Source organism: Eumetopias jubatus, unplaced genomic scaffold, assembly GCF_037043125.1.
Source record: "Eumetopias jubatus isolate StellerSeaLion01/CBP00866 unplaced genomic scaffold, mEumJub1_p1.0 scaffold_3, whole genome shotgun sequence".
Taxonomy (NCBI): domain Eukaryota; kingdom Metazoa; phylum Chordata; class Mammalia; order Carnivora; family Otariidae; genus Eumetopias; species Eumetopias jubatus.
The window spans coordinates 86491769-86510289 of NW_028274809.1; the positions used below are offsets into that span (position 1 = coordinate 86491769).

Genomic DNA, 18521 nt, shown 5'->3' on the forward strand with positions numbered 1-18521 from the left:
TGTTTAACAGTTGTCATCGGTTTCCTCCAGATTCAATTTCAAAGCTAGATTCAAATTCAAATCCAAATTCAAATTCACTAAAAGAACCTACCTGTTTGGAGTTTTTTCACGGCTCTTCGAGGCTCTAGGCGCTGACTTCCCTTGAGCATATATCCACTCCGGGCTTTATTTGCCTTTATAATTCGGATCACGCTATCGCGATAACTTGAGGGACGCGAGTGGCAGGAAGCGCAGCGATGCGCGCAGCCGGGCTTTGGTGATGTACAAGCTGGCGGTGTCTGCCCTCTGTTGAAGTTCCATCAAAAACGCTTTCTACTTCATAGTCTCTTTCGTTTAAAAATTTGCTATTCTCCAAAAATGCCGATTGAAGTGTGTCTACTGGTATAACGTTCCAACATTTCTCCCAAGGCCAGGGATTTCCGAGGACCAGACACTGGTTCCGGTGCCAGCCTTCTCAGCAGTCCTTGGGTTGGTGCACATGGAGTCTTCTCCAGGGTCCTCAGTATTGATTTCTCATCCCAGAACTCTCCACGCTTGGTCCCGAGGCATCTATGTAGCTAAGAGAAGGTAAACTTTCTGTGTGCATTTTCTTTTCTTTTCTTTCCCCCAGGTTCCAGTGTGGGTTTAGGTTTGGGGAGCGGGGGTTCTGCTTTTCTGTCCTCAAGCTTTCATGTGGAGAAACTTCAGCATGAGTTACTGTTTTGCTTCAACCACTTCCTAGTTTTCTGTGTTTCAGAACTGCTTATCTGTGGAAAAGATCCGTTCCGTTTGGCTCTCCCATGTGGTAAGCTTATCAGGACAGGGCCTGCCTCAGAAGGTCTCTAGGCCTGTGATTTTATTAGAAGAATAAATGGGATGCATTACAAAGAGAAAGAAGCCCATTGCCAGCACCCTTCAAACCAGCTTTGAATAGTATTGGAGCGGCTATTCAGAACCTAGAATTTAGATAGTACTATGCTTAATTATACCTTCACTTCCTCCCTACCCAGCAGTCTGAGACCTTAGCAGTCTACTCAGTAGTGCTTCGTTCAAGAGCAGTAGTTCGGGATACAGATTGGAATTAAGAGGGTAGGATGGTAGAAACATGCATTCTGTCATCATTATTTTCAGACTCTCTTTTGAGTTTTCGCATTTTTGTGATTTTTGTGGAGTTCGAGCTCTTTTACAGCAATACTCATACATGGTCTTTCTGTTTTTCATAGTTACACTACCCGGATAAATTCAACTATTTTTTTGCTCATCACTGCATAGAGAGACCATTCTGGTATCTCCATCTCCAGATGTGTCGGTCTTTCTTCTCCCAAGCCACCTTAGGTTCTTTACAAAGGAGGTATCGAAAACACAACCAGTGAAAAAGTGAATCGTCATGCCTCATTTATCTTCTTCAGAAATAGCTTCAGAAAAAGAACACATACCATTCTACAGCGCATCTCTGTAATTACAGATGCTCACTGTGGTCCCAATTTATGCTTTAACTTCAAACTGGGATTGAAGTCAACTTGTTCTTATACAATTGGGCTTCCTCTTTCTTACAAAGTTGTTCATGTAACTACTCATGTAAATGCTTCTGAGTTATAGTTATATTGGCCATTAGTTTCAAAGAAGGCCTCTTTAGTGTTTATTGTATATAATATCCACACTTTCTTAATGATGATAATTGTAGGCAGTCTTATAGAAAAGCCTTGATTACTAGGTCACAACTTGAAATTTTTCAGTTATATGCTCTATATAGTGAAGCCTTTGCAGGAGTATTTTATCTTCTAAAATTCACTATTTGAAAATTATTTGTCTTGATAACTCATCCTGAGTTCTGTGTTCAATTTCAAATTTTGATTTTTCCTGTACTACTCAAAATATACTTAAATACATCTATAGATAAAATTATAATAACCCTGCATAAAATAGTACAAAGAAAGAAATTGCATAAAGACACAGAAAAATCCCAGCTATAGTTTATATAAATCTGTTCCTTAAAAGCCAGATTTGTTGCAAACATGTGGAATATTTCATGGACTCTCATTAGAGGTAGAAAATGAGTATTACAACTCAGGAAAATAAAACACAAATATATAATCCCTTTGCATCAATATTCAATGTAGCGTTTTCTCTTAAAAGAAAACAATTTACATTTAAAATACATAAGCATCAGATGCACTTGCAGAGACATAACTGCACCTGCTTTGTGCCCCAAAGAAATGTACTGCATTTTCTTCTAATCTGTATTACAATCTATTATCTAGCTCCTGTATGAAAACGATTTCAGCAGTGTTTTAAAAATTAAACTACTATAATATAGCTCAAGCAAATGATAGATCTTAAACTCAATATTCAGAGTATGGCTCTCTACCAGTGATAGAAATTGATCATTCTAAATCTCCAAAGTCAGAACATATTCAGGAGATAGAAACCTTAATTTAGCTTTTAAAGAGCCATATTTTATTCTGACCAGACAATAATTCTCTGGCATTCTTTGGACACCTATTATGTGCAGAATGTCAACAGACCATCCATAAGAAACATGATTTTAAAGCTGTTTTAATTTCTGAACTTTTTTTCAACACGTTTTGTTCTTTGTCCCTTGAATTGTGGGCCGAATGCTGAGTAAATCATGGCATTTCCGATGGCTGAACAGATGGTCTTCTGTTACTTCAGGCTCTGTCTTGGTGATAGCTTCTCTGAAGTGAAATCTCCTCACTATTTCCAGAATATGCCACCTTTAGTCCGTCTTCAGCTTCTCTGCTACCTGGTTCTTGCATCATACAATACCTTTCATGTTTGTTTTGGAATCTTGCTTCAGAAGTCCTACCAAAAAAACCTTTTTCCTTAAACATGTCAGTCCTAATGATTCCACAAAACATTCATATTTAACTCTTTTTTTTAAAGATTTTATTTATTTGAGAGAAAGAGAATGAGAGAGAGAGAGAGAGCACGAGAGGGAAGAGAGTCAGAGGGAGAAGCAGACTCCCTGCCGAGCAGGGAGCCCGATGTGGGACTCGATCCTGAGCCGAAGGCAGTTGCTTAACCAACTGAGCCACCCAGGCGCCCCGTATTTAACTCTTTTTAATGTCACCATTTGCTCTTAAAAATTAAGAATTTAATAAATATGGGAATTTTGGAATATTGAGATAAATATTTAAAAATACTGGAATAAATATTTGATCTCCAAGTCAGACCTTCTAAGGCAAGGCCTATGTCATCCCCTCCTTTAATGTCTGGCATGGACCCTAGTAGGAGCACCATGCATCAAAGTTGACTGATTAATTGACTGTTTCTTCTATTTGTCATGCTATCTGTCATTCCCATTTCAGTCCCTGCACAGGGACTCACTGGGTTTGTTGCTGCTATCCATCTTTAGAGCTATACCATATGGGGAGGCTGGATGCACAAAGGATTTTCTCAGCATTGTATAGCTGGAACTCAAGGTTCTTATACTGAATATTATGGCTAGGCATGGAATGAAATTACATAGCCATGAAGATTTGCTGAGTGACCGACAGGATTTGGGAATTAAATGATGTAGGGGAGGAAAAATCTCTTCCTCTACCAATCTTAGGTTTTCCTGCTGAGGGCTCATAAATTAGACTTGCTAAAGACAGATTAATAAGAGAAAAAGAAACAGAAGTCTATTAAAAAGGTTCAGAAGTCCATGTGGCACTTGGGAGTACCCAGAGATGGGTAACTCAAAGATTTAGTTAGAATTGGGCTTATGTAGTATCTTTACAAAGGAATAATACATTTCTTTTTAATTTTATCTTATTATGATATGTTAGTCACCATCCAGTACATCATTAGTTTTTGATGTAGTGTTCCATGATTCATTGTTTTCATATAACACCCAGTGAGGAATAATACATTTTTAGAAAAGTGACAAGACCAAAGAAAAGAACCATAAGTCTCGAGGGGCAGCCAATTGTGGAAAGGGAAACATATGGGAAACTAATGATAGATCAAGGCTAGTTAGTAAAGCTTGTTCTGTAGATTTCTTGGTTGCTGTCTCCAGGCTGATAGAGTTGAAACTTGTCTCCACTAGGGGTATCTGGGTGGCACAGTTGGCTCAGGGTCCAACTCTTGGTTTCGGCTCAGGGTCTTGATCTCAGTGTTGTGATCTCAGGGTCAAGAGATAAAGCCCTGCATCAGGCTCTGCGCTCTGCATGGAGTCTGCTTATGACTCTCTCCCCACCTCCCGCTGCCTCTCCTGCTCATGCTTTCTCTCTCTCTCTAAAATAAATAAATCGTTAATGTTGTTTCCACTGATTAACTTTTGTCCTTTCTGGTAGAGAGGGGAGGAGGGACACCTTTGTAAATTTATGTCCTGCTTTTAGACAAATGCCTGTTTGGTGGAGGGGTAGACTTTTCTTGCATCTGCTGCTTCTCAGTTGCCTTCAGCTCAAAATAATCCTTATGCCAAAGTGGCATATATTGCTCTGGCATATTCTGTCATCCTACACTAATTAAGTACTATTCCTGGAGCATTTACCTGCAAGACAAAGTTTAAAGTAGCCAAGTTTCTAACATTGGGATAATTCAAAGGAAATAAATTAAAAAAAAAAATCAACATAGGGGCACCTAGGTGGCTCAGTAGGTTAAGCATCTGCCTTCAGCTCAGGTCATGATCCAAGGGTCCTGGAATTCAGTCCCACGCTGGGCTCCAGGCTCAGCAGGGACTCTGTTTTCCCTCTCCCTCTGCATCTCCTCCCAGCTTGTGCTGTCTCTCTCTTGCTCACTGTTTCAGATAAATAAATAATAAAATCTTTTAAAAAATAAATAAAATTAAAAATAAATATATAAATCAACATAGATAAGTGGCATATAGGCTTTTATTTTTTTCTGTTTAGATTGAATCTATTCACAAAATCATCCAAGAGAAGTTTAAAGAAACACTTTCTCTCATTTCAGAAGACTGCTACCCAACAGCAAGAGCATACACACGGAAGCACTCAAGTTGGAAAAGCTGAGCTAAAACTTCAAAAGCAATTGGAGGAATTAACAAGAAAATGTTAAGAACTATTTGAGGTGTAATAAGAATCTTGAGTCAGGAAGGAGATGCAAAGGCAACACATCCAATCAGACCGTCAGAAAAACTGGCCAATGATTTCCATTTGTTTTTTACTAATAAAAAAAAAATGTGTGGATGTTGTAGTTCATGGTTTATAAATATTTAGAGGAACATGTAGTTGGCTGTCTTAGCAGATATGGTTTCAGGTATTTTCTACATTTTCTTTATACAATAGTTTAAAAACACCTCAGAATTTTGCTCTCTATAGAGTGTCTGGGTCTGACTGGACATTGATCTTCTGTTAGGTTCATATTCTGGTAAAGAGAGGAGGAAAAAAACATGAAAGGTACAGACTATACAGAATTCTCACTTCAAGATAATTAGTTTTTCCTCAGTGTGCTACAAGTGCTACTGTGCTAAGATGTCAAATGTGATATGAAAATAAACCCAAATTACGGTATCCAATAACTTCAGTGAAGTCTAGTTTTAAAATCATCTCCTATTAGTTAACAACCGAACTATTTCAATCAGACTAACCTTTTACCCGTGCAAAATACCCTTCCTGTCTTCTCTTCTTACACCTGCAACACCCTCCCCACGCAGACACAGATGCCCTACTGTCATGCTCTTTCTGTGCTGTTTCTGTTCTCCTTGGATGGCTTCTTTCCTCTCAGGCCATCCACATCCTGACCATCCTTTGGAAGTCGTGGGTCACATGACACCCACTTGACAGTACTGATGCCTCTTTCCTCTAATTCTCTTTTATTGTTGTCAGTCAATTACATCAAACACAGTCAAGCAGATGAATATAGGACACACTCAGTCAACTTTATGATGATTTATTTCTCTGCAGATGGCATCGTAAAAGCAAGAGGCCATGCATATGAATCAAAAGTATGATACTTGCTACACTGAGTCAGTTGGGTGCTGCCCTTATCAGAATCCTGTCACTTAGTAGGACACTGAAGAATTGTTATGGGGACTCGTGGTTGTACTTGATGCTGACCTCAAATGTCAAAAGAAAAAAAAAAGTTCCCAAACCACCACTGTTTCCCTTGAAAACCCGGACGGAGTTGTTGTTAGTGCATTTTTAAGATATTTATGATGCTCTTTGTTTCTAACTTGTATAATGGCTTGACTTATGAGAAGGGCGAACATAGGGGAAATCGTGAAATGGAGAAGGCTATAGGTAGCCTCCTTCATTCTCTGTCTCCTGCTTCAACTTATCTAGTGTTCCCATACTATTGCCTTTCCAATTATGTATGAAACCTAGTTTACACACACGCTTACACACACACACCCACACACACACTACTCACAGCCAGGAAGAAAATTTCAATGTGCTCAAGTTACTTTGTGTTTCTACAGGTATGTACACTTTACAGGAGAAGGCAAACAGCAACATCTTTGCTGAAATTGGCAAACAATGTTACCAAACCTAGTCTACATTTTTATTTTTTTAATTTTTTTTATTATGTTCAGTTAGCCACTGTATAGTATGTAGTTTTTGATGTAGTGTTCAATGATTCATTAGTTAAGTATAACACCCAGTGCTCATCACAGCACGTGCCCACCTCAATACCCATCACCCTGTTACCCCCTCTCCCCACCCTCCTCCCCTCTGAAACCCCCAGATTGTTTCTCGGGATCCATAATCTCTCATGGTTCATCTCCCTCTCTGATTTCTCCTCCTTTGGATTTCCCTCCCTTCCCCTATGGTCTAACGTGCTATTGCTTATGTTCCACATATGAGTGAGACCGTATGATAATTGTCTTTCTCTGTTTGACTTACTTCACTTAACATAATCCCCTCCAGTTCCATCCCTGTCGATGCAAATGGTGGGTATTCATCGTTTCTGATGGTTGAATAATATTCCATTTTGTATGTGTATCACATCTTCTTTATCCATTCATCTGTTGAAAGGCATCTCGGCTCCTTCCACAGTTTGGCTATTGTGGACATTGCTGCTATGAACGTTGGAGTGCACGTGCCCCTTCTTTTCACTATGTCTGTATCTTTGGGGTAGATACCTGGTAGTGCAATTGCTGGGTCATAGGGTAGCTCTATTTTTAACATCTTGAGGAACCTCCATACTGTTTTCCAGAGTGACTGTATGAGCTTTCATTCCCACCAACAGTGTAAGAGGGTTCCCCTTTCTCCACATCCTCGCCAACACTTGTTTCATGTTTTGTTAATTTTTGTCATTCTAACTGGTGTAAGGTTCTCATTGTGGTTTTGACTTGTATTTCCCTGGTGGCTGGTGATGTTGAGCATTTTTTCATGTGTCTGTTAGCAATTTGTATGTCTTTGGAGAAGTGTCTGTTCATGTCTTCTGCCTATTTTTTGACTGGATTATTTGGTTTTTGAGCATTGAGTTTGATAGGTTCTTTATAGATCTTGGATATCAGCCCTTTATCTGTAATGTCATTTGCAAATATCTTCCCCCCATTCTGTGGGTTGCCTCTTAGTTTTGTTGACTGTTTCCTTTGCTGTGCAGAAGCTTTTCATCTTGATGAAGCCCCAAAAGTTCATTTTTGCTTTTGTTTCACTTGCCTCTGGAGATGTGTCTTCAAAGAAGTTAGTGTGGCAGATGTCAAAGAGGTAACTGCCTATGTTCTCTTCCAGGATTTTGGTGGATTCTTGTCTCACATTGAGGTCTTTCCTCACTTTGAGTTTATCTTTGTGTATGGTGTAAGGGAAGGGTCCAGTTTCATTCTTCTATTTGTAGCTGTCCAATTTTCCTAGCACCACTTATTGAAGAGACTGTCTTTTTTCCATTGGATATTTTTTCCCGATTTGTCGAAGATTAGTTGACCATAGAGTTGAGGGTCCATTTCTGGAGTCTCTATTCTGTACCATTGGTCTATGTGTCTGTTTTTGTGCCAACCATGCTGTCTTGGTGATCATAGCTTTGTAATATAGCTTGAAGTCAGGCAACTTGATGCCCCCAGCTTTGTTTTTCTTTTTCATCATTCCCTTGGCGATTTGGGGTCTTTTCTGGTTCCATACAAATTTTAGGATTTTTTTGTTCCAGCTCTTTGAAAAATGCCAATGGTATTTTAATAAGGATGGTACTGAAAGTGTAAATTGCTCTGGGGAAGACAGATATTTTAACAATGTTTATTCTTCCAATCCATGAGCATGGAATATTTTTCCATCTTTTTGTGTCTTCCTCAATTTCTTTCATAGGTGTTCTGTAGTTTCTAGAGTATAGATCCTTTATCTCTTTAGTTAGGTTTATTCCTAGGTATCTTATGGTTTTTGTTGTTATTGTAAATGGAATTGATTCTTCAATTTCTCTTTCTACAGTTATATTGTTAGTGTATAGAAAGGCAACTGATTTCTGTGCATTGATTTTGTATCCTGCCACACTGCTGAATTGCTGTATGAGTTCTAGTAACTTGGGGGTGGAGCCTTTTGGGTTTTCCACATAAAGTATCATGTCATCTGTGAGGAGGGAGAGTTTGACTTCTTCTTTGCCAATTTGGATGCCTTTTCTTTCTTTTTTTTTTTTTTTTTTGTCTGATTGCTGAGGCTAGGACTTCTAGTACTATGTTGAACAGTAGTGGTGAGAGTGGGCATCCCTGTCGTGTTCCTGATCTAAAAGCTAAAAGCTTTTAGCTTTTCCCCATTGATAATGATATTCACTGTGGGCTTTTCAAAGATGGTTTTTATGATATTGAGGAATGTTCCCTCTATCCCTATACTCTGAAGAGTTTTAATGAAGAATGGATGTTGTATTTTGTCAAATGCTTTTTCTGCATCAATTGAGAGGTTCAGATGGTTCTTGTCTTTTCTTTTATTGATGTCCTTTACCAAGTTGATTAATTTGCGAATGTTGAACCACCCTTGCATCCAGGCATAAAAGCTACTTGGTCGTGGTGAATAATCCTTTTAATGTACTGTTGGAGCCTTTTGGCTAGAATCTTGCTGAGTATTTTGGCATCCATGTTCATCAGGGATATTGGTCTTTAATTCTCCTTTTTGATGGGGTCTTTGCTGGTTTTGGGATCAGAGTAATGCTGGTCTCATAGAAGAAGTTTGGAAGTTTTCTTTCTGTTTCTATTTTTTGGAACAGCTTCAGGAGAATAGGTATTATTTCTTCTTTAAATGTTTGGTAGAATTACCCTGGGAAGCCATCTGGCCCTAAACTTTTGTTTTTTGGGAGGTTTTTGATTACTGCTTCAATTTTGTTACTGGTTGTTGGTCTATTCAGATTGTCTGTTTCTTCCTGTTTCAGTCTTGGTAGTTTGTAAGTTTCCAGGAAGGCATCCATTTCTTCCAGGTTGATTAATTTGTTGGCATACAGTTGCTGGTAATAATTTCTAATAATTATTTCTATTTCCTTGGTGTTAGTCATGATCTCTCCCCTTTCATTCATGATTTTATTAATTTTGGTCCTTTCTCTTTTCTTTTGGATAAGTTTGACCAGTGGTTTATCAATCTTATTAATTCTTTCAAAGAATTAGCTTCTAGTTTCATTGATCTGTTCGACTGTTTTTCTGGTTTCTATTTCATTGATCTCCGCTCTAATCTTTAATATTTCTCTTCTCTGCTTGGTTTAGGTTTTATTTGCTGTTCTTTCTCCAGCTCCTTTCGGTGTAGGGTTAGCTTGTACATTAGGGAGTTTTCTAATTTTTTGAGAGAGGCTTGGACGGCTGTGTATTTTCCCCTTAGGACCGACTTTGCAGTATCCCGTAAGTTTTGGAATGATGTGTTTTCATTCTCATTGGTTTCCATGAATTGTTTAAGTTCTTCTTTAATTTTCTGGTTGACCCATTCATTCTTTAGCAGGATGCTCTTTTACTTCCAAGTGTTTTAATTCCTTCCAATTTTTTTCTTGTGATTGAGTTCCAGTTTCAAGGCACTGTGGTCTGATATCATGCAGGGAGTAATCTCAGTCTTTTGGTATTGGCTGAGACCTGATTTGTGACCAGTATGTGGTCTATTTTAGAGAAAGTTCCATGTGCATTCGAGAAGAATGAGTATTCTATTGTTTTAGGGTGGAATGTTCGGTATATATCTACGAAGTCCGTCTGGTACAATGTGTCATTTAAAGCTCTTGTTTCTTTGTTGATCTTCTGTTTAGATGATCTGTCCAGTGCTGAGAGTGGAGTGTTAAAATCTCCTACTATTAATGTACTATTGTCAATCTGATTCTTTATTTTGGTTAACAGCTAGCTTATGTAGTTGGCTGCTCCCATGTTGGGGGCATAGATATTTACAATTGTTAGATATCCTTGTTGGATAGACCATTTAAGAATGATATAGTGTCCCTCTGAATCTGTTATTATAGTCTTTGGTTTAAATTCTAATTTGTCTGATATAAGAATTGCTACCCCAGCTTTCTTTTGAGGTCCTTTTGACATGAAAAATAGTTCTCCATCCCCTCACTTTCAGTCTGGAGGTAACTTTAGGTTCCAAATGAGTCTCTTGTAGACAGCATATGGATGGGTCCTGTCTTTGTATCCAATCTGCAACCCTGTGCCATTTCATGGGAGCATTTAGGCCATTCATGTTGACGGTTACTACTGAAAGATATGTGTTTATTGCCATCCTATTGTCTGTACAGTCCCTGTTTGTATGGATTGTCTCTGTAAACTTCTGGTCCATATTACTCTTGGGGTCTTTCTTCTTTTATAAAATCCCCCTTAGTATTTCTTGCACGGCTGGCTTGGTGGTCACATATTCTTTCAGTTTCTGCTGGTCCTGAAAGCTCTTTATCTCTCCATCCATTCTGAATGACAGTCTTGCCAGTTGGAGTATTCTTGGTTACATGTTCTTCTCATTTAGTACACTGAATATGTCTTACCAGCCCTTTCTGGCTTGCCAGGTCTCTGTGGACAGGTCTGACATTATTCTGATGTTCCTCCCTCTGTATGTAATGAATCTCTTCCCCTGACTGCCCTTAGGATGGCTTCCTTGGTTCTAAGATTTGCGAGTTTTACTATTACATGCTGGGAGGTTGGTCTGTTCTCCGTGATCTTGGGAGGGGTCCTCTCTGCCTCTAGGACACAAATGCTTGTTTCATTCCCCAGATTAGGGAAGTTCTCAGCTACAATTTGCTCAAATACATATTCTAGCTCTCTCTCTCTCCCCACCCCCTCAGGGATCCCAGTAATTCTGACATTGGAACATTTCATGGCTTTGTTGATTTCTCTAAGTCAGTTCTCATGGATTTTAAGTTGTTTGTTCCAGGTCCCCTCCCGTTCCTTCCATTCTATCTGTTTATCTTCTAGATCACTGATTCGTTCTGCCTCATTTACCATAGCACTTAGAGAATCTAGTTTACACTGCATCTAATTTATAGCATTTAAGTTTGGCCTGATTAGTTCTCATTTCTGCCCTTAGAGATTCTGTGTTGCCATTAGTGGTTTACTCAAGCCTAGCTGTTGTCTTCATAATTGTTACCCTGAAGTCTATTTCAGACATCTTGCTTATAGCCATATCTATTAAGTCTGCTGGAGAGGCCATTGTCTCTGGTTCTTTTCTTTGTTGGGAGTTCCTCCTCCTAGTCTTTCTGTTGAGGGGTGGTTGAGGGGATGTATGGTTGAAAATATCAACCACAATCCAGGTAAAGTGCACCCTTGGAAAGTTTGGAGCGATCAGAAGCCACCACCAAAAAAACCCAGCCAAAATGAAACCCAAGAATAAGATTTATGAAGTTAAAAAAAAGGGGGGGCTGAGGAAAAGCAGGAGCTATAATCTCTCAATGTGGGTAAGGTAGGGTGTTTCAGTTCTTACTGGGTGTATTTGTTCTCTTTGTTAGAGAACACTACTTCCCAGAGTTACAGGAAAATTAAAACTGGTATATATATAAAAAGGTAGCATTGAATAAGGAAAAAAGGACTACATTGAAGCTTATACATACATATATATATATAAGAAAAAAAATATAGGTGTGAAAAAGTACAAGTTAAAAAGTTACTATGGAATATGTTGTATTAAACATCTAGTTGAAATGATAAGTAGGTAAAAAAAAAAAAACAAGAAACATGAAAAAGAATTAAAAAAAAAAAAGGTTGTATCTAAGAAATACACAGGCCATGAGGCAACACCAGGAGCACAATATAGTATTTTCCCCTGGTTTTGGGGTTTTACAGTTTTATGGGGACCCGTGGGTTGTCGTCCTCTTGTTCTTCCAGCTTGTCTTCTGGAGGAGGGGCCTGCCATGTTGTTTTTCAGTCAATCCTGCTTGGGCAGAGTTGCCCTGCCCCCTATCAAGGGGCTGGGCTCCGTGGAAACCAGTTTTTTGAGCTTTTGTTCTCTGGCGGATTTTGTTCTACTTTTCGGAAGGTCAGAGCAAAGGGAAATGTCTGCACCCAGTCCTCTGCCCTAGGGGAGAGAAGTCACAGTCTGCTCCTCTCTGAATCCTCCAGAACACACAGTCTCCCCCTCCGTAAGCACCCCCTGAAAGCCAAAACCTCCCATAGGCAGTGCGGGCCCCCAGCGATCACCTCAGCGGTGGACCCTGGCCCCCCACTTGTCTCTGGCCCCTGTGCCACTAAACCCGCGATCGATCCCGGACTGGGTGGGTTCAGGCTGCAGTGGCAGCTGGTCCCTGGGTCCGGCATTTGCCCCTTAAGCTCCTGGATTCTGTTTGAGCGCTGTTTTCAGGCCATTCCCGACCCGCCACCACCGCTCTACAAGCTATTGCTGGTCCCCAGGCACACGATGCTTTTGCACTGGGGTATTACTTTCCAGCAGCTAGCTTCTGGTGGCTCCCTCCCCCTTCTGTTTATCCTCTGATATCTGTCCACGCAATCACAACTACATCCTTCAGAGCTCTCCACTGATGATCTGATCCTCTGCCCCCTTAGAGATCCAAACTATAATCTTACATGTCACGCTGATTTCGTGAGTATTCAGAGTGGTTTGGTAGATATCTAGCTAAATGGAGTCCCCCACTTCTCCGCCATCTTGCCCCTTATACCCTAGTCTACATTTTTAAGTCAATGGCAAAATGAGGGAAAGAAATAGGAACAAAAGATACATAGAAAGTTTTTCATTATTTTCCTCCGTGTTTGGTGAAATATGACTTTTCCATGATCATGCCAGGCCAACACATTCCCCCAGATCCACTGATCACTTAAAACACACACAAATACTGGTCCATGACAGGAAAACAGTGTTTTTATAAATCATATACATCTCTGAATGATTTATAAATTTTACTTTTTTGGAGTAAAGTTAGGAATTCTACCTGAACCAAACTTACATATTAGAAAATATTTTAAATTTAATCTAGTGGGGTGGGAGTGGGTGGGGGAAGCATTTGTAACAGGTATGTGCATTTTGATTATTGATTTATGTAGTTAGGAAATTCACTGAGTGGGAGTGGGGTAGACTTCCACTGCATAAGGACATTTTTTTCTGATTTAAGAAAGATAAAAATGGATGAACCAATTTATAAAAGTTCTGGTAAACTTTAGTAGAAATGCTGGTGTAATTTTAGAGAAAAAATAGATTATCTGCAAAATTAAAACTCAATGCTAAACAGACTGAAAATATTAAAGAGATGAATGAGTATAAATATAAAGAATAGCATAGCAAAATGCTATAGAACTCATCAAATAGAAAAATCAGAGTCCAGTCAGAAACTTCTGCATTAAACGTAGATGAGCATATGTAAAGATGCATTTAAAAACTATAAAGTCTACAACAGAAAGTATAAGGGTCAGTAGCTAAATGTATAAATGCTAAATTAATATTTAAAAGTCACAAGGGTCAGCAAGATTTGTATATCTTATATCAGGGACAAAGGTGGAGCAAATTTTTCATAATATTGTATTTATTCAACTGGATGTTCTGAAATTATGTCCCATTTGTCAAAATGATGGTGCTAATGGATAATTATATTTTAGATGACCTTTACTTGAAAAATATTTTTAAATGGAAACGGTGTTTCTCTGAAATTTTCTTTTGAAATTTTAATCAATCAAAATGTGGGAGAAAACTACCTAGAATATTGTTTCAGTCTTCCACTTTATTGGTTTGTGAAGATCCGGGCTAAAGTTACCCATAACACACAAATGATTGTCATGAAACTTGTCAGGAAGCTCAAATGCAATGCCAATAGTAAATCTACATTAAACACTACAAAATTTGGTTGGATACCAATCAGCTTCACATAGACGTAGAGTTGATCCTGCATTTAAAAGGGTGACTAAAAAGACAATAACAATATATTGCACTTAATTATATTTGAATCCCAAGTTTTAATACTCTCTTTGTGAGTTGGCCACTGGAAGCTCAGGGACCCCAATTCCAGCCCTCAGGATAATTAATGATGGCAGTTTTCTTATATCTACTTGCTGATGCCATCTGCTGCACATGCTGTCTCACTAAGATAAATGACTTAGCCCATTGCAGATAAAAATGTTTTCCATCAGAAGCAGGCTGTGACACTACAATGGAAAACAAGCTCAACCTGACTTTATGAATGGTAAAAATTTCCTTGCTAGAATGTGCAATGGTAGATGATATTGTTAATATTGATTTTTATCCATACAAGGGTAACCATGTCAACAAGATCAATTCTTTTAGTCACATCAGTTGTTGTAGGATAAAAAATATCTACTAGCTGCCAAAACTGAATTTAATACCACATTGTGGTTTAAATTTTAACTTTAGCCCATCAGGTTTTAGTTTTTTTAAGGGGAGGTAAGAAGTGAAATATTGATGATTTTTAGCCATTGTAATCAGCCAGGGTTAATGTGTAATTACACAGAAAAGGACTGAAGTAAACCAAGATTTAGGATTATTTCTATAGAAAGTGATATCCTTGGACTGGAGTATCTGTCATTATTCTATTTTTTCCTCTATACCCTGGAGAATTTAAGTTAGTTGTGAAGAAATAAACACATTTTAGACAAAAATTGATAAAATTTTAAAAAATTGTACTTGCAATGCTCATGAATAAAATTTTGACTTTTAAAGCATGAAAAGACATATATGTAGATTATAATGGTAATACAATACACTGTCTTTTTATTACCATCAATAATGTCATCTGTCATTATTCTGTGCTGTTCCCTGTTACTTTCATAAAAGTTATAGCAAGCCATAATAATACTCTGTTTTTAACTATTTTTTTTCTCTAAAAGCATATTTTTAGTTTCAGAAGACAGACTCGTTTTTAAAATATTTTTTGCTTATTTGATTTTATCTAGCAGTGCCAAGCATATCATGGGCAATTAAAGCAATTTTTGGAAAAAAATTGATGAGTGCATCTGCAAAAGTTTGTGATGTGCCATAATGTACCCAACCATTGTTCTTTGGAAGAACTATAGTGTCCATTAACCTAAATGCAGGTGATTTAGATAAAAAAACTAAATATTCAGTGTACAAATACTTGTGTACATTTGATTGAGGCAGAACTTTCTATGTGTGCTGACTTTGTTGCTGTTTTTTGACTGGATCAGAAGGCAGAAGGAGACAGATGGTAGAAATGTTTCTTTTCTTTAGAATACTTAGAATGTATTAAACTACATTAAACTGTATTGTTAGATTACAGAGATCAGAGTTTTTATTGAAAATGACTCAGAGGAAAATGCAGATTCTGGGACCAAAAAAATGAGAATTGAAGAGATGAGCTTTTAGTTGGGAGAATTTTTCTCTCTGGGCCTCATAATAATTGAACCTAGAAGAGAGTGTTCCACTGCTTTTCTGATGGTGAGAGATAAACTGACCTTGCTACTTGTAAGCAAGTTGTCAGCTAGAGTGCTACACCGTTAGGGAATCCTTGAGGGCAATCCCCTGGCCAGTGAGCTCTGAAATAAACCACATAGATTCTCAGTTGTAAATAGCTGCTGACTGTATCCCCCTTTGTTAACTATGAACTTTCAGTTAAATCTTTTTAAAGTTGTGATTCAGTCACAATTTCTGTAGGAGGAAATTTAGGGTAGGACCTATTTAACTCTTATACCAAAATGGTAACATGGAGGTCTGTGCCTTCCTCACACCCATATGCTTTCAAGTTCATTGCTGCAATGGGCCAAAGGATATGGGGTCCTGAAGAGGGACCAGGAAAGTGAGGCAGTCATGCAGGCTGGTGTCCAATACTGCTATTTACAGCAATGGCAGCTACAGCAAGAAGCAGAAGAGTAAAACCATTAATGGCTATTGAGTGTTTACTCTGTTCTAATATAATGTACCAATTCATTTAATTATCCCAATATTATGAGGTAGTGCTATTATTAATATGCCAGGCATGAATGGAGAGGGATTGTGGCAGAGTCATCACAATGTTGATATTAATAGGTAAGACATATTTACGTGGATTCTCATTAGTTGATCATGACCATCATACTCTCTATTGGTGAGGGTTCTTTGGGAGAGCTTGGAGGCAAGGGTAGACTAGAATAGAAAATCATGGAAAGAGCTTTTATTAATCACTAAGACTTGTGAATTATCTACTTGGATTAGAACATCAGTTTTCCAAAAAGTTAAGAGATCCAAAGGACTGTGTCTTAGTTGTTAAATACTCTGTACGTCCTATTCTCCCAGGAGCTTCTTTGTGAACTGCTCAGCAGAGTAATTAGTAACACATAACTAATAACTATTAAATTATTATGAAATGATTTGCCCCAGCATAATTTATCTTTTAGCTCCCAGGGCCTTCCTGAGACGTATGTACCTTGTTGATCAATTGACCCTGTGTCTAAGAAGAAATAGGCGCTAGATGCTCTGATTACTCCATTTTCAGCCATTACCACATATCAAAAACCAAAAAGAAATTACGGAGGACACTTGAGCCTCAGGAGTTCCTCTCTATCCCTTCTCCTTTCTTGAATTGGTTTAAGAGAGAAAGGGAGAGAGACTACTTCACTTTTATATTGAAACTCTAGTGTTAAAACTGGGCTACACAAATCTATTTTCTATAGAGTATTTGTAGATAAAAGAGGAAGAATGAACGAGAATGATAGTGACAAAAAGAGTTCACTACCTGGAAACATGACTGCCGAGGCTAGATAACTGAGCTAGGATACAATGTAGTTGGAGGGATGATTCTGACTGACTTTATTACTGACTTTGATTGTTATTGTCGAATGGATTTGGCAGTGATCTCTATTGATTCTTAAGGTGGCTTTGTATACAGACTCAACTAAGCTTTAGTTATGTTTTGGTGTACATCTATAAATCCGTCTATTTATTTTCATTTTCTTGGTATTTTATCAGAGGAAAAAAATGTGCTTATTTTCTGCATGTGATGAACTACTTTAACCCTTCATAAGTAATTTCAAGTATGAATAATAAACAAATAAAAGTATTTGTTTCTGAAAGATATAAATATCAACCAACAGACACTAAAAATGGGAATCATAAGGGACATTCTAAGGTTATTGGGGTAAAGACTTAATGGAGCAGAGAATTCATAAACATTCCAGGATAAAATATGAAATGCAAAGCTCAAGTTGACATATCTGTTGTGAAGCATTTTGTTTTGAACTTAATTCTCCAAACAAAATATTATAGAGATTTTTAAGGACAGATGATATATACGCAATAAAAACGTGAAGTATCATCTAATTATTTAGATTTTAATCTTGATAGATTTTTTTCATTGAGTTGTTAAGTGCTCTGTTTTTTCCTTTCAGGTGTTTAGTCCGGTGTCCCAAAAATCAAACCTATTCAAGGTCCTACTTTTATTCCCTTGGAGATCCTGGCATCATGTCTACACGCATGACACATGGTGGGCTTAAATGTATTTCGTCTGCTTTTCCTTATTTCTTTTGTTAGCATATGCTGTGCTTACAGTGTTACTATATGGGAAATAGATAACCTAAACTGCTGGGCAGCACTAAGAACCGTAGAATACAGAACTGAATACTTAGTTGATACCCTCTGTCATGAACCCAAGTTTCTTACCTGGAAATGGAATTTAAAAAAGAGAAGAAAGCAAAAATTTTTTAAAAGGCAAGGGCGAGAGTGTGAGGGGAATGCACATTCTGCATAAAGGAGTTAAAAATATTATGTTTTATTTTTTCCAGTCAATATTTTCAAAAATAATTCCACCCACGGTAATTGGCTTAGACATAAGAAGTCTACTGGCTTCCAGGGGAATAGTTCATCAAAGCTCTCTCATTAGGAGTCCTGAGTACTAGAGGGGACAATCTCTGCTGCGCTGACATTTGCCCTGCCTATTGTTATGGACCCAAGAGGAAAGGCCATCATTTTTTAGTCTTCTTTACAGAACCCGTGGGATTCCAGACCTTGGAAACTTCCTTATCCTCAGAATTCTTAATTTCCCCCTAATGGTTAAATGCACATTACCTCTTCTGATTTCCCTACAAGCTCTGAGACTCATTGTATCTTCTACTTTGTTGTATATACTACAAAACAATTAAGATTTTTTACAACTATCCAATAAACATGTATTAATTGTTGATTCAAACTCATGTCTCATAAAACTGTAAAGGAGATTTTCTATTTGTGTAATTTTATTTGTACAGCTTGAACAAATAGTTCACACTTTAAATGCCTTCAAATTTGTTTTTCAATCAATCAATACATATTTACTGA

At 38.0% G+C, this 18521-nt stretch overlaps 1 protein-coding gene and 1 long non-coding RNA gene across 8 annotated transcripts in view; one reads left to right on the forward strand and one right to left on the reverse strand.

The window, feature by feature from the left end:
- KYNU (kynureninase) overlaps positions 1–661 on the reverse strand; it is a 128701-nt gene extending 128040 nt beyond the window's left edge. For all 6 annotated transcript variants that reach the window (XM_088021730.1, XM_028123807.2, XM_028123809.2 and 3 more), the window contains exon 1: positions 92–661. In XM_088021730.1, the coding sequence (XP_087877856.1) occupies positions 92–149 (58 nt within the window). In that variant the 5' untranslated portion in view covers positions 150–661. The remainder of the gene's footprint in view (positions 1–91) is intronic.
- Positions 240–18521, forward strand: part of LOC114224571 (uncharacterized) — a 106086-nt gene continuing 87804 nt past the window's right edge. For both annotated transcript variants that reach the window (XR_015767877.1, XR_003612408.2), the window contains exons 1-2: positions 240–567; positions 17597–17691. This is a non-coding gene — a long non-coding RNA (uncharacterized LOC114224571). The remainder of the gene's footprint in view (positions 568–17596; positions 17692–18521) is intronic.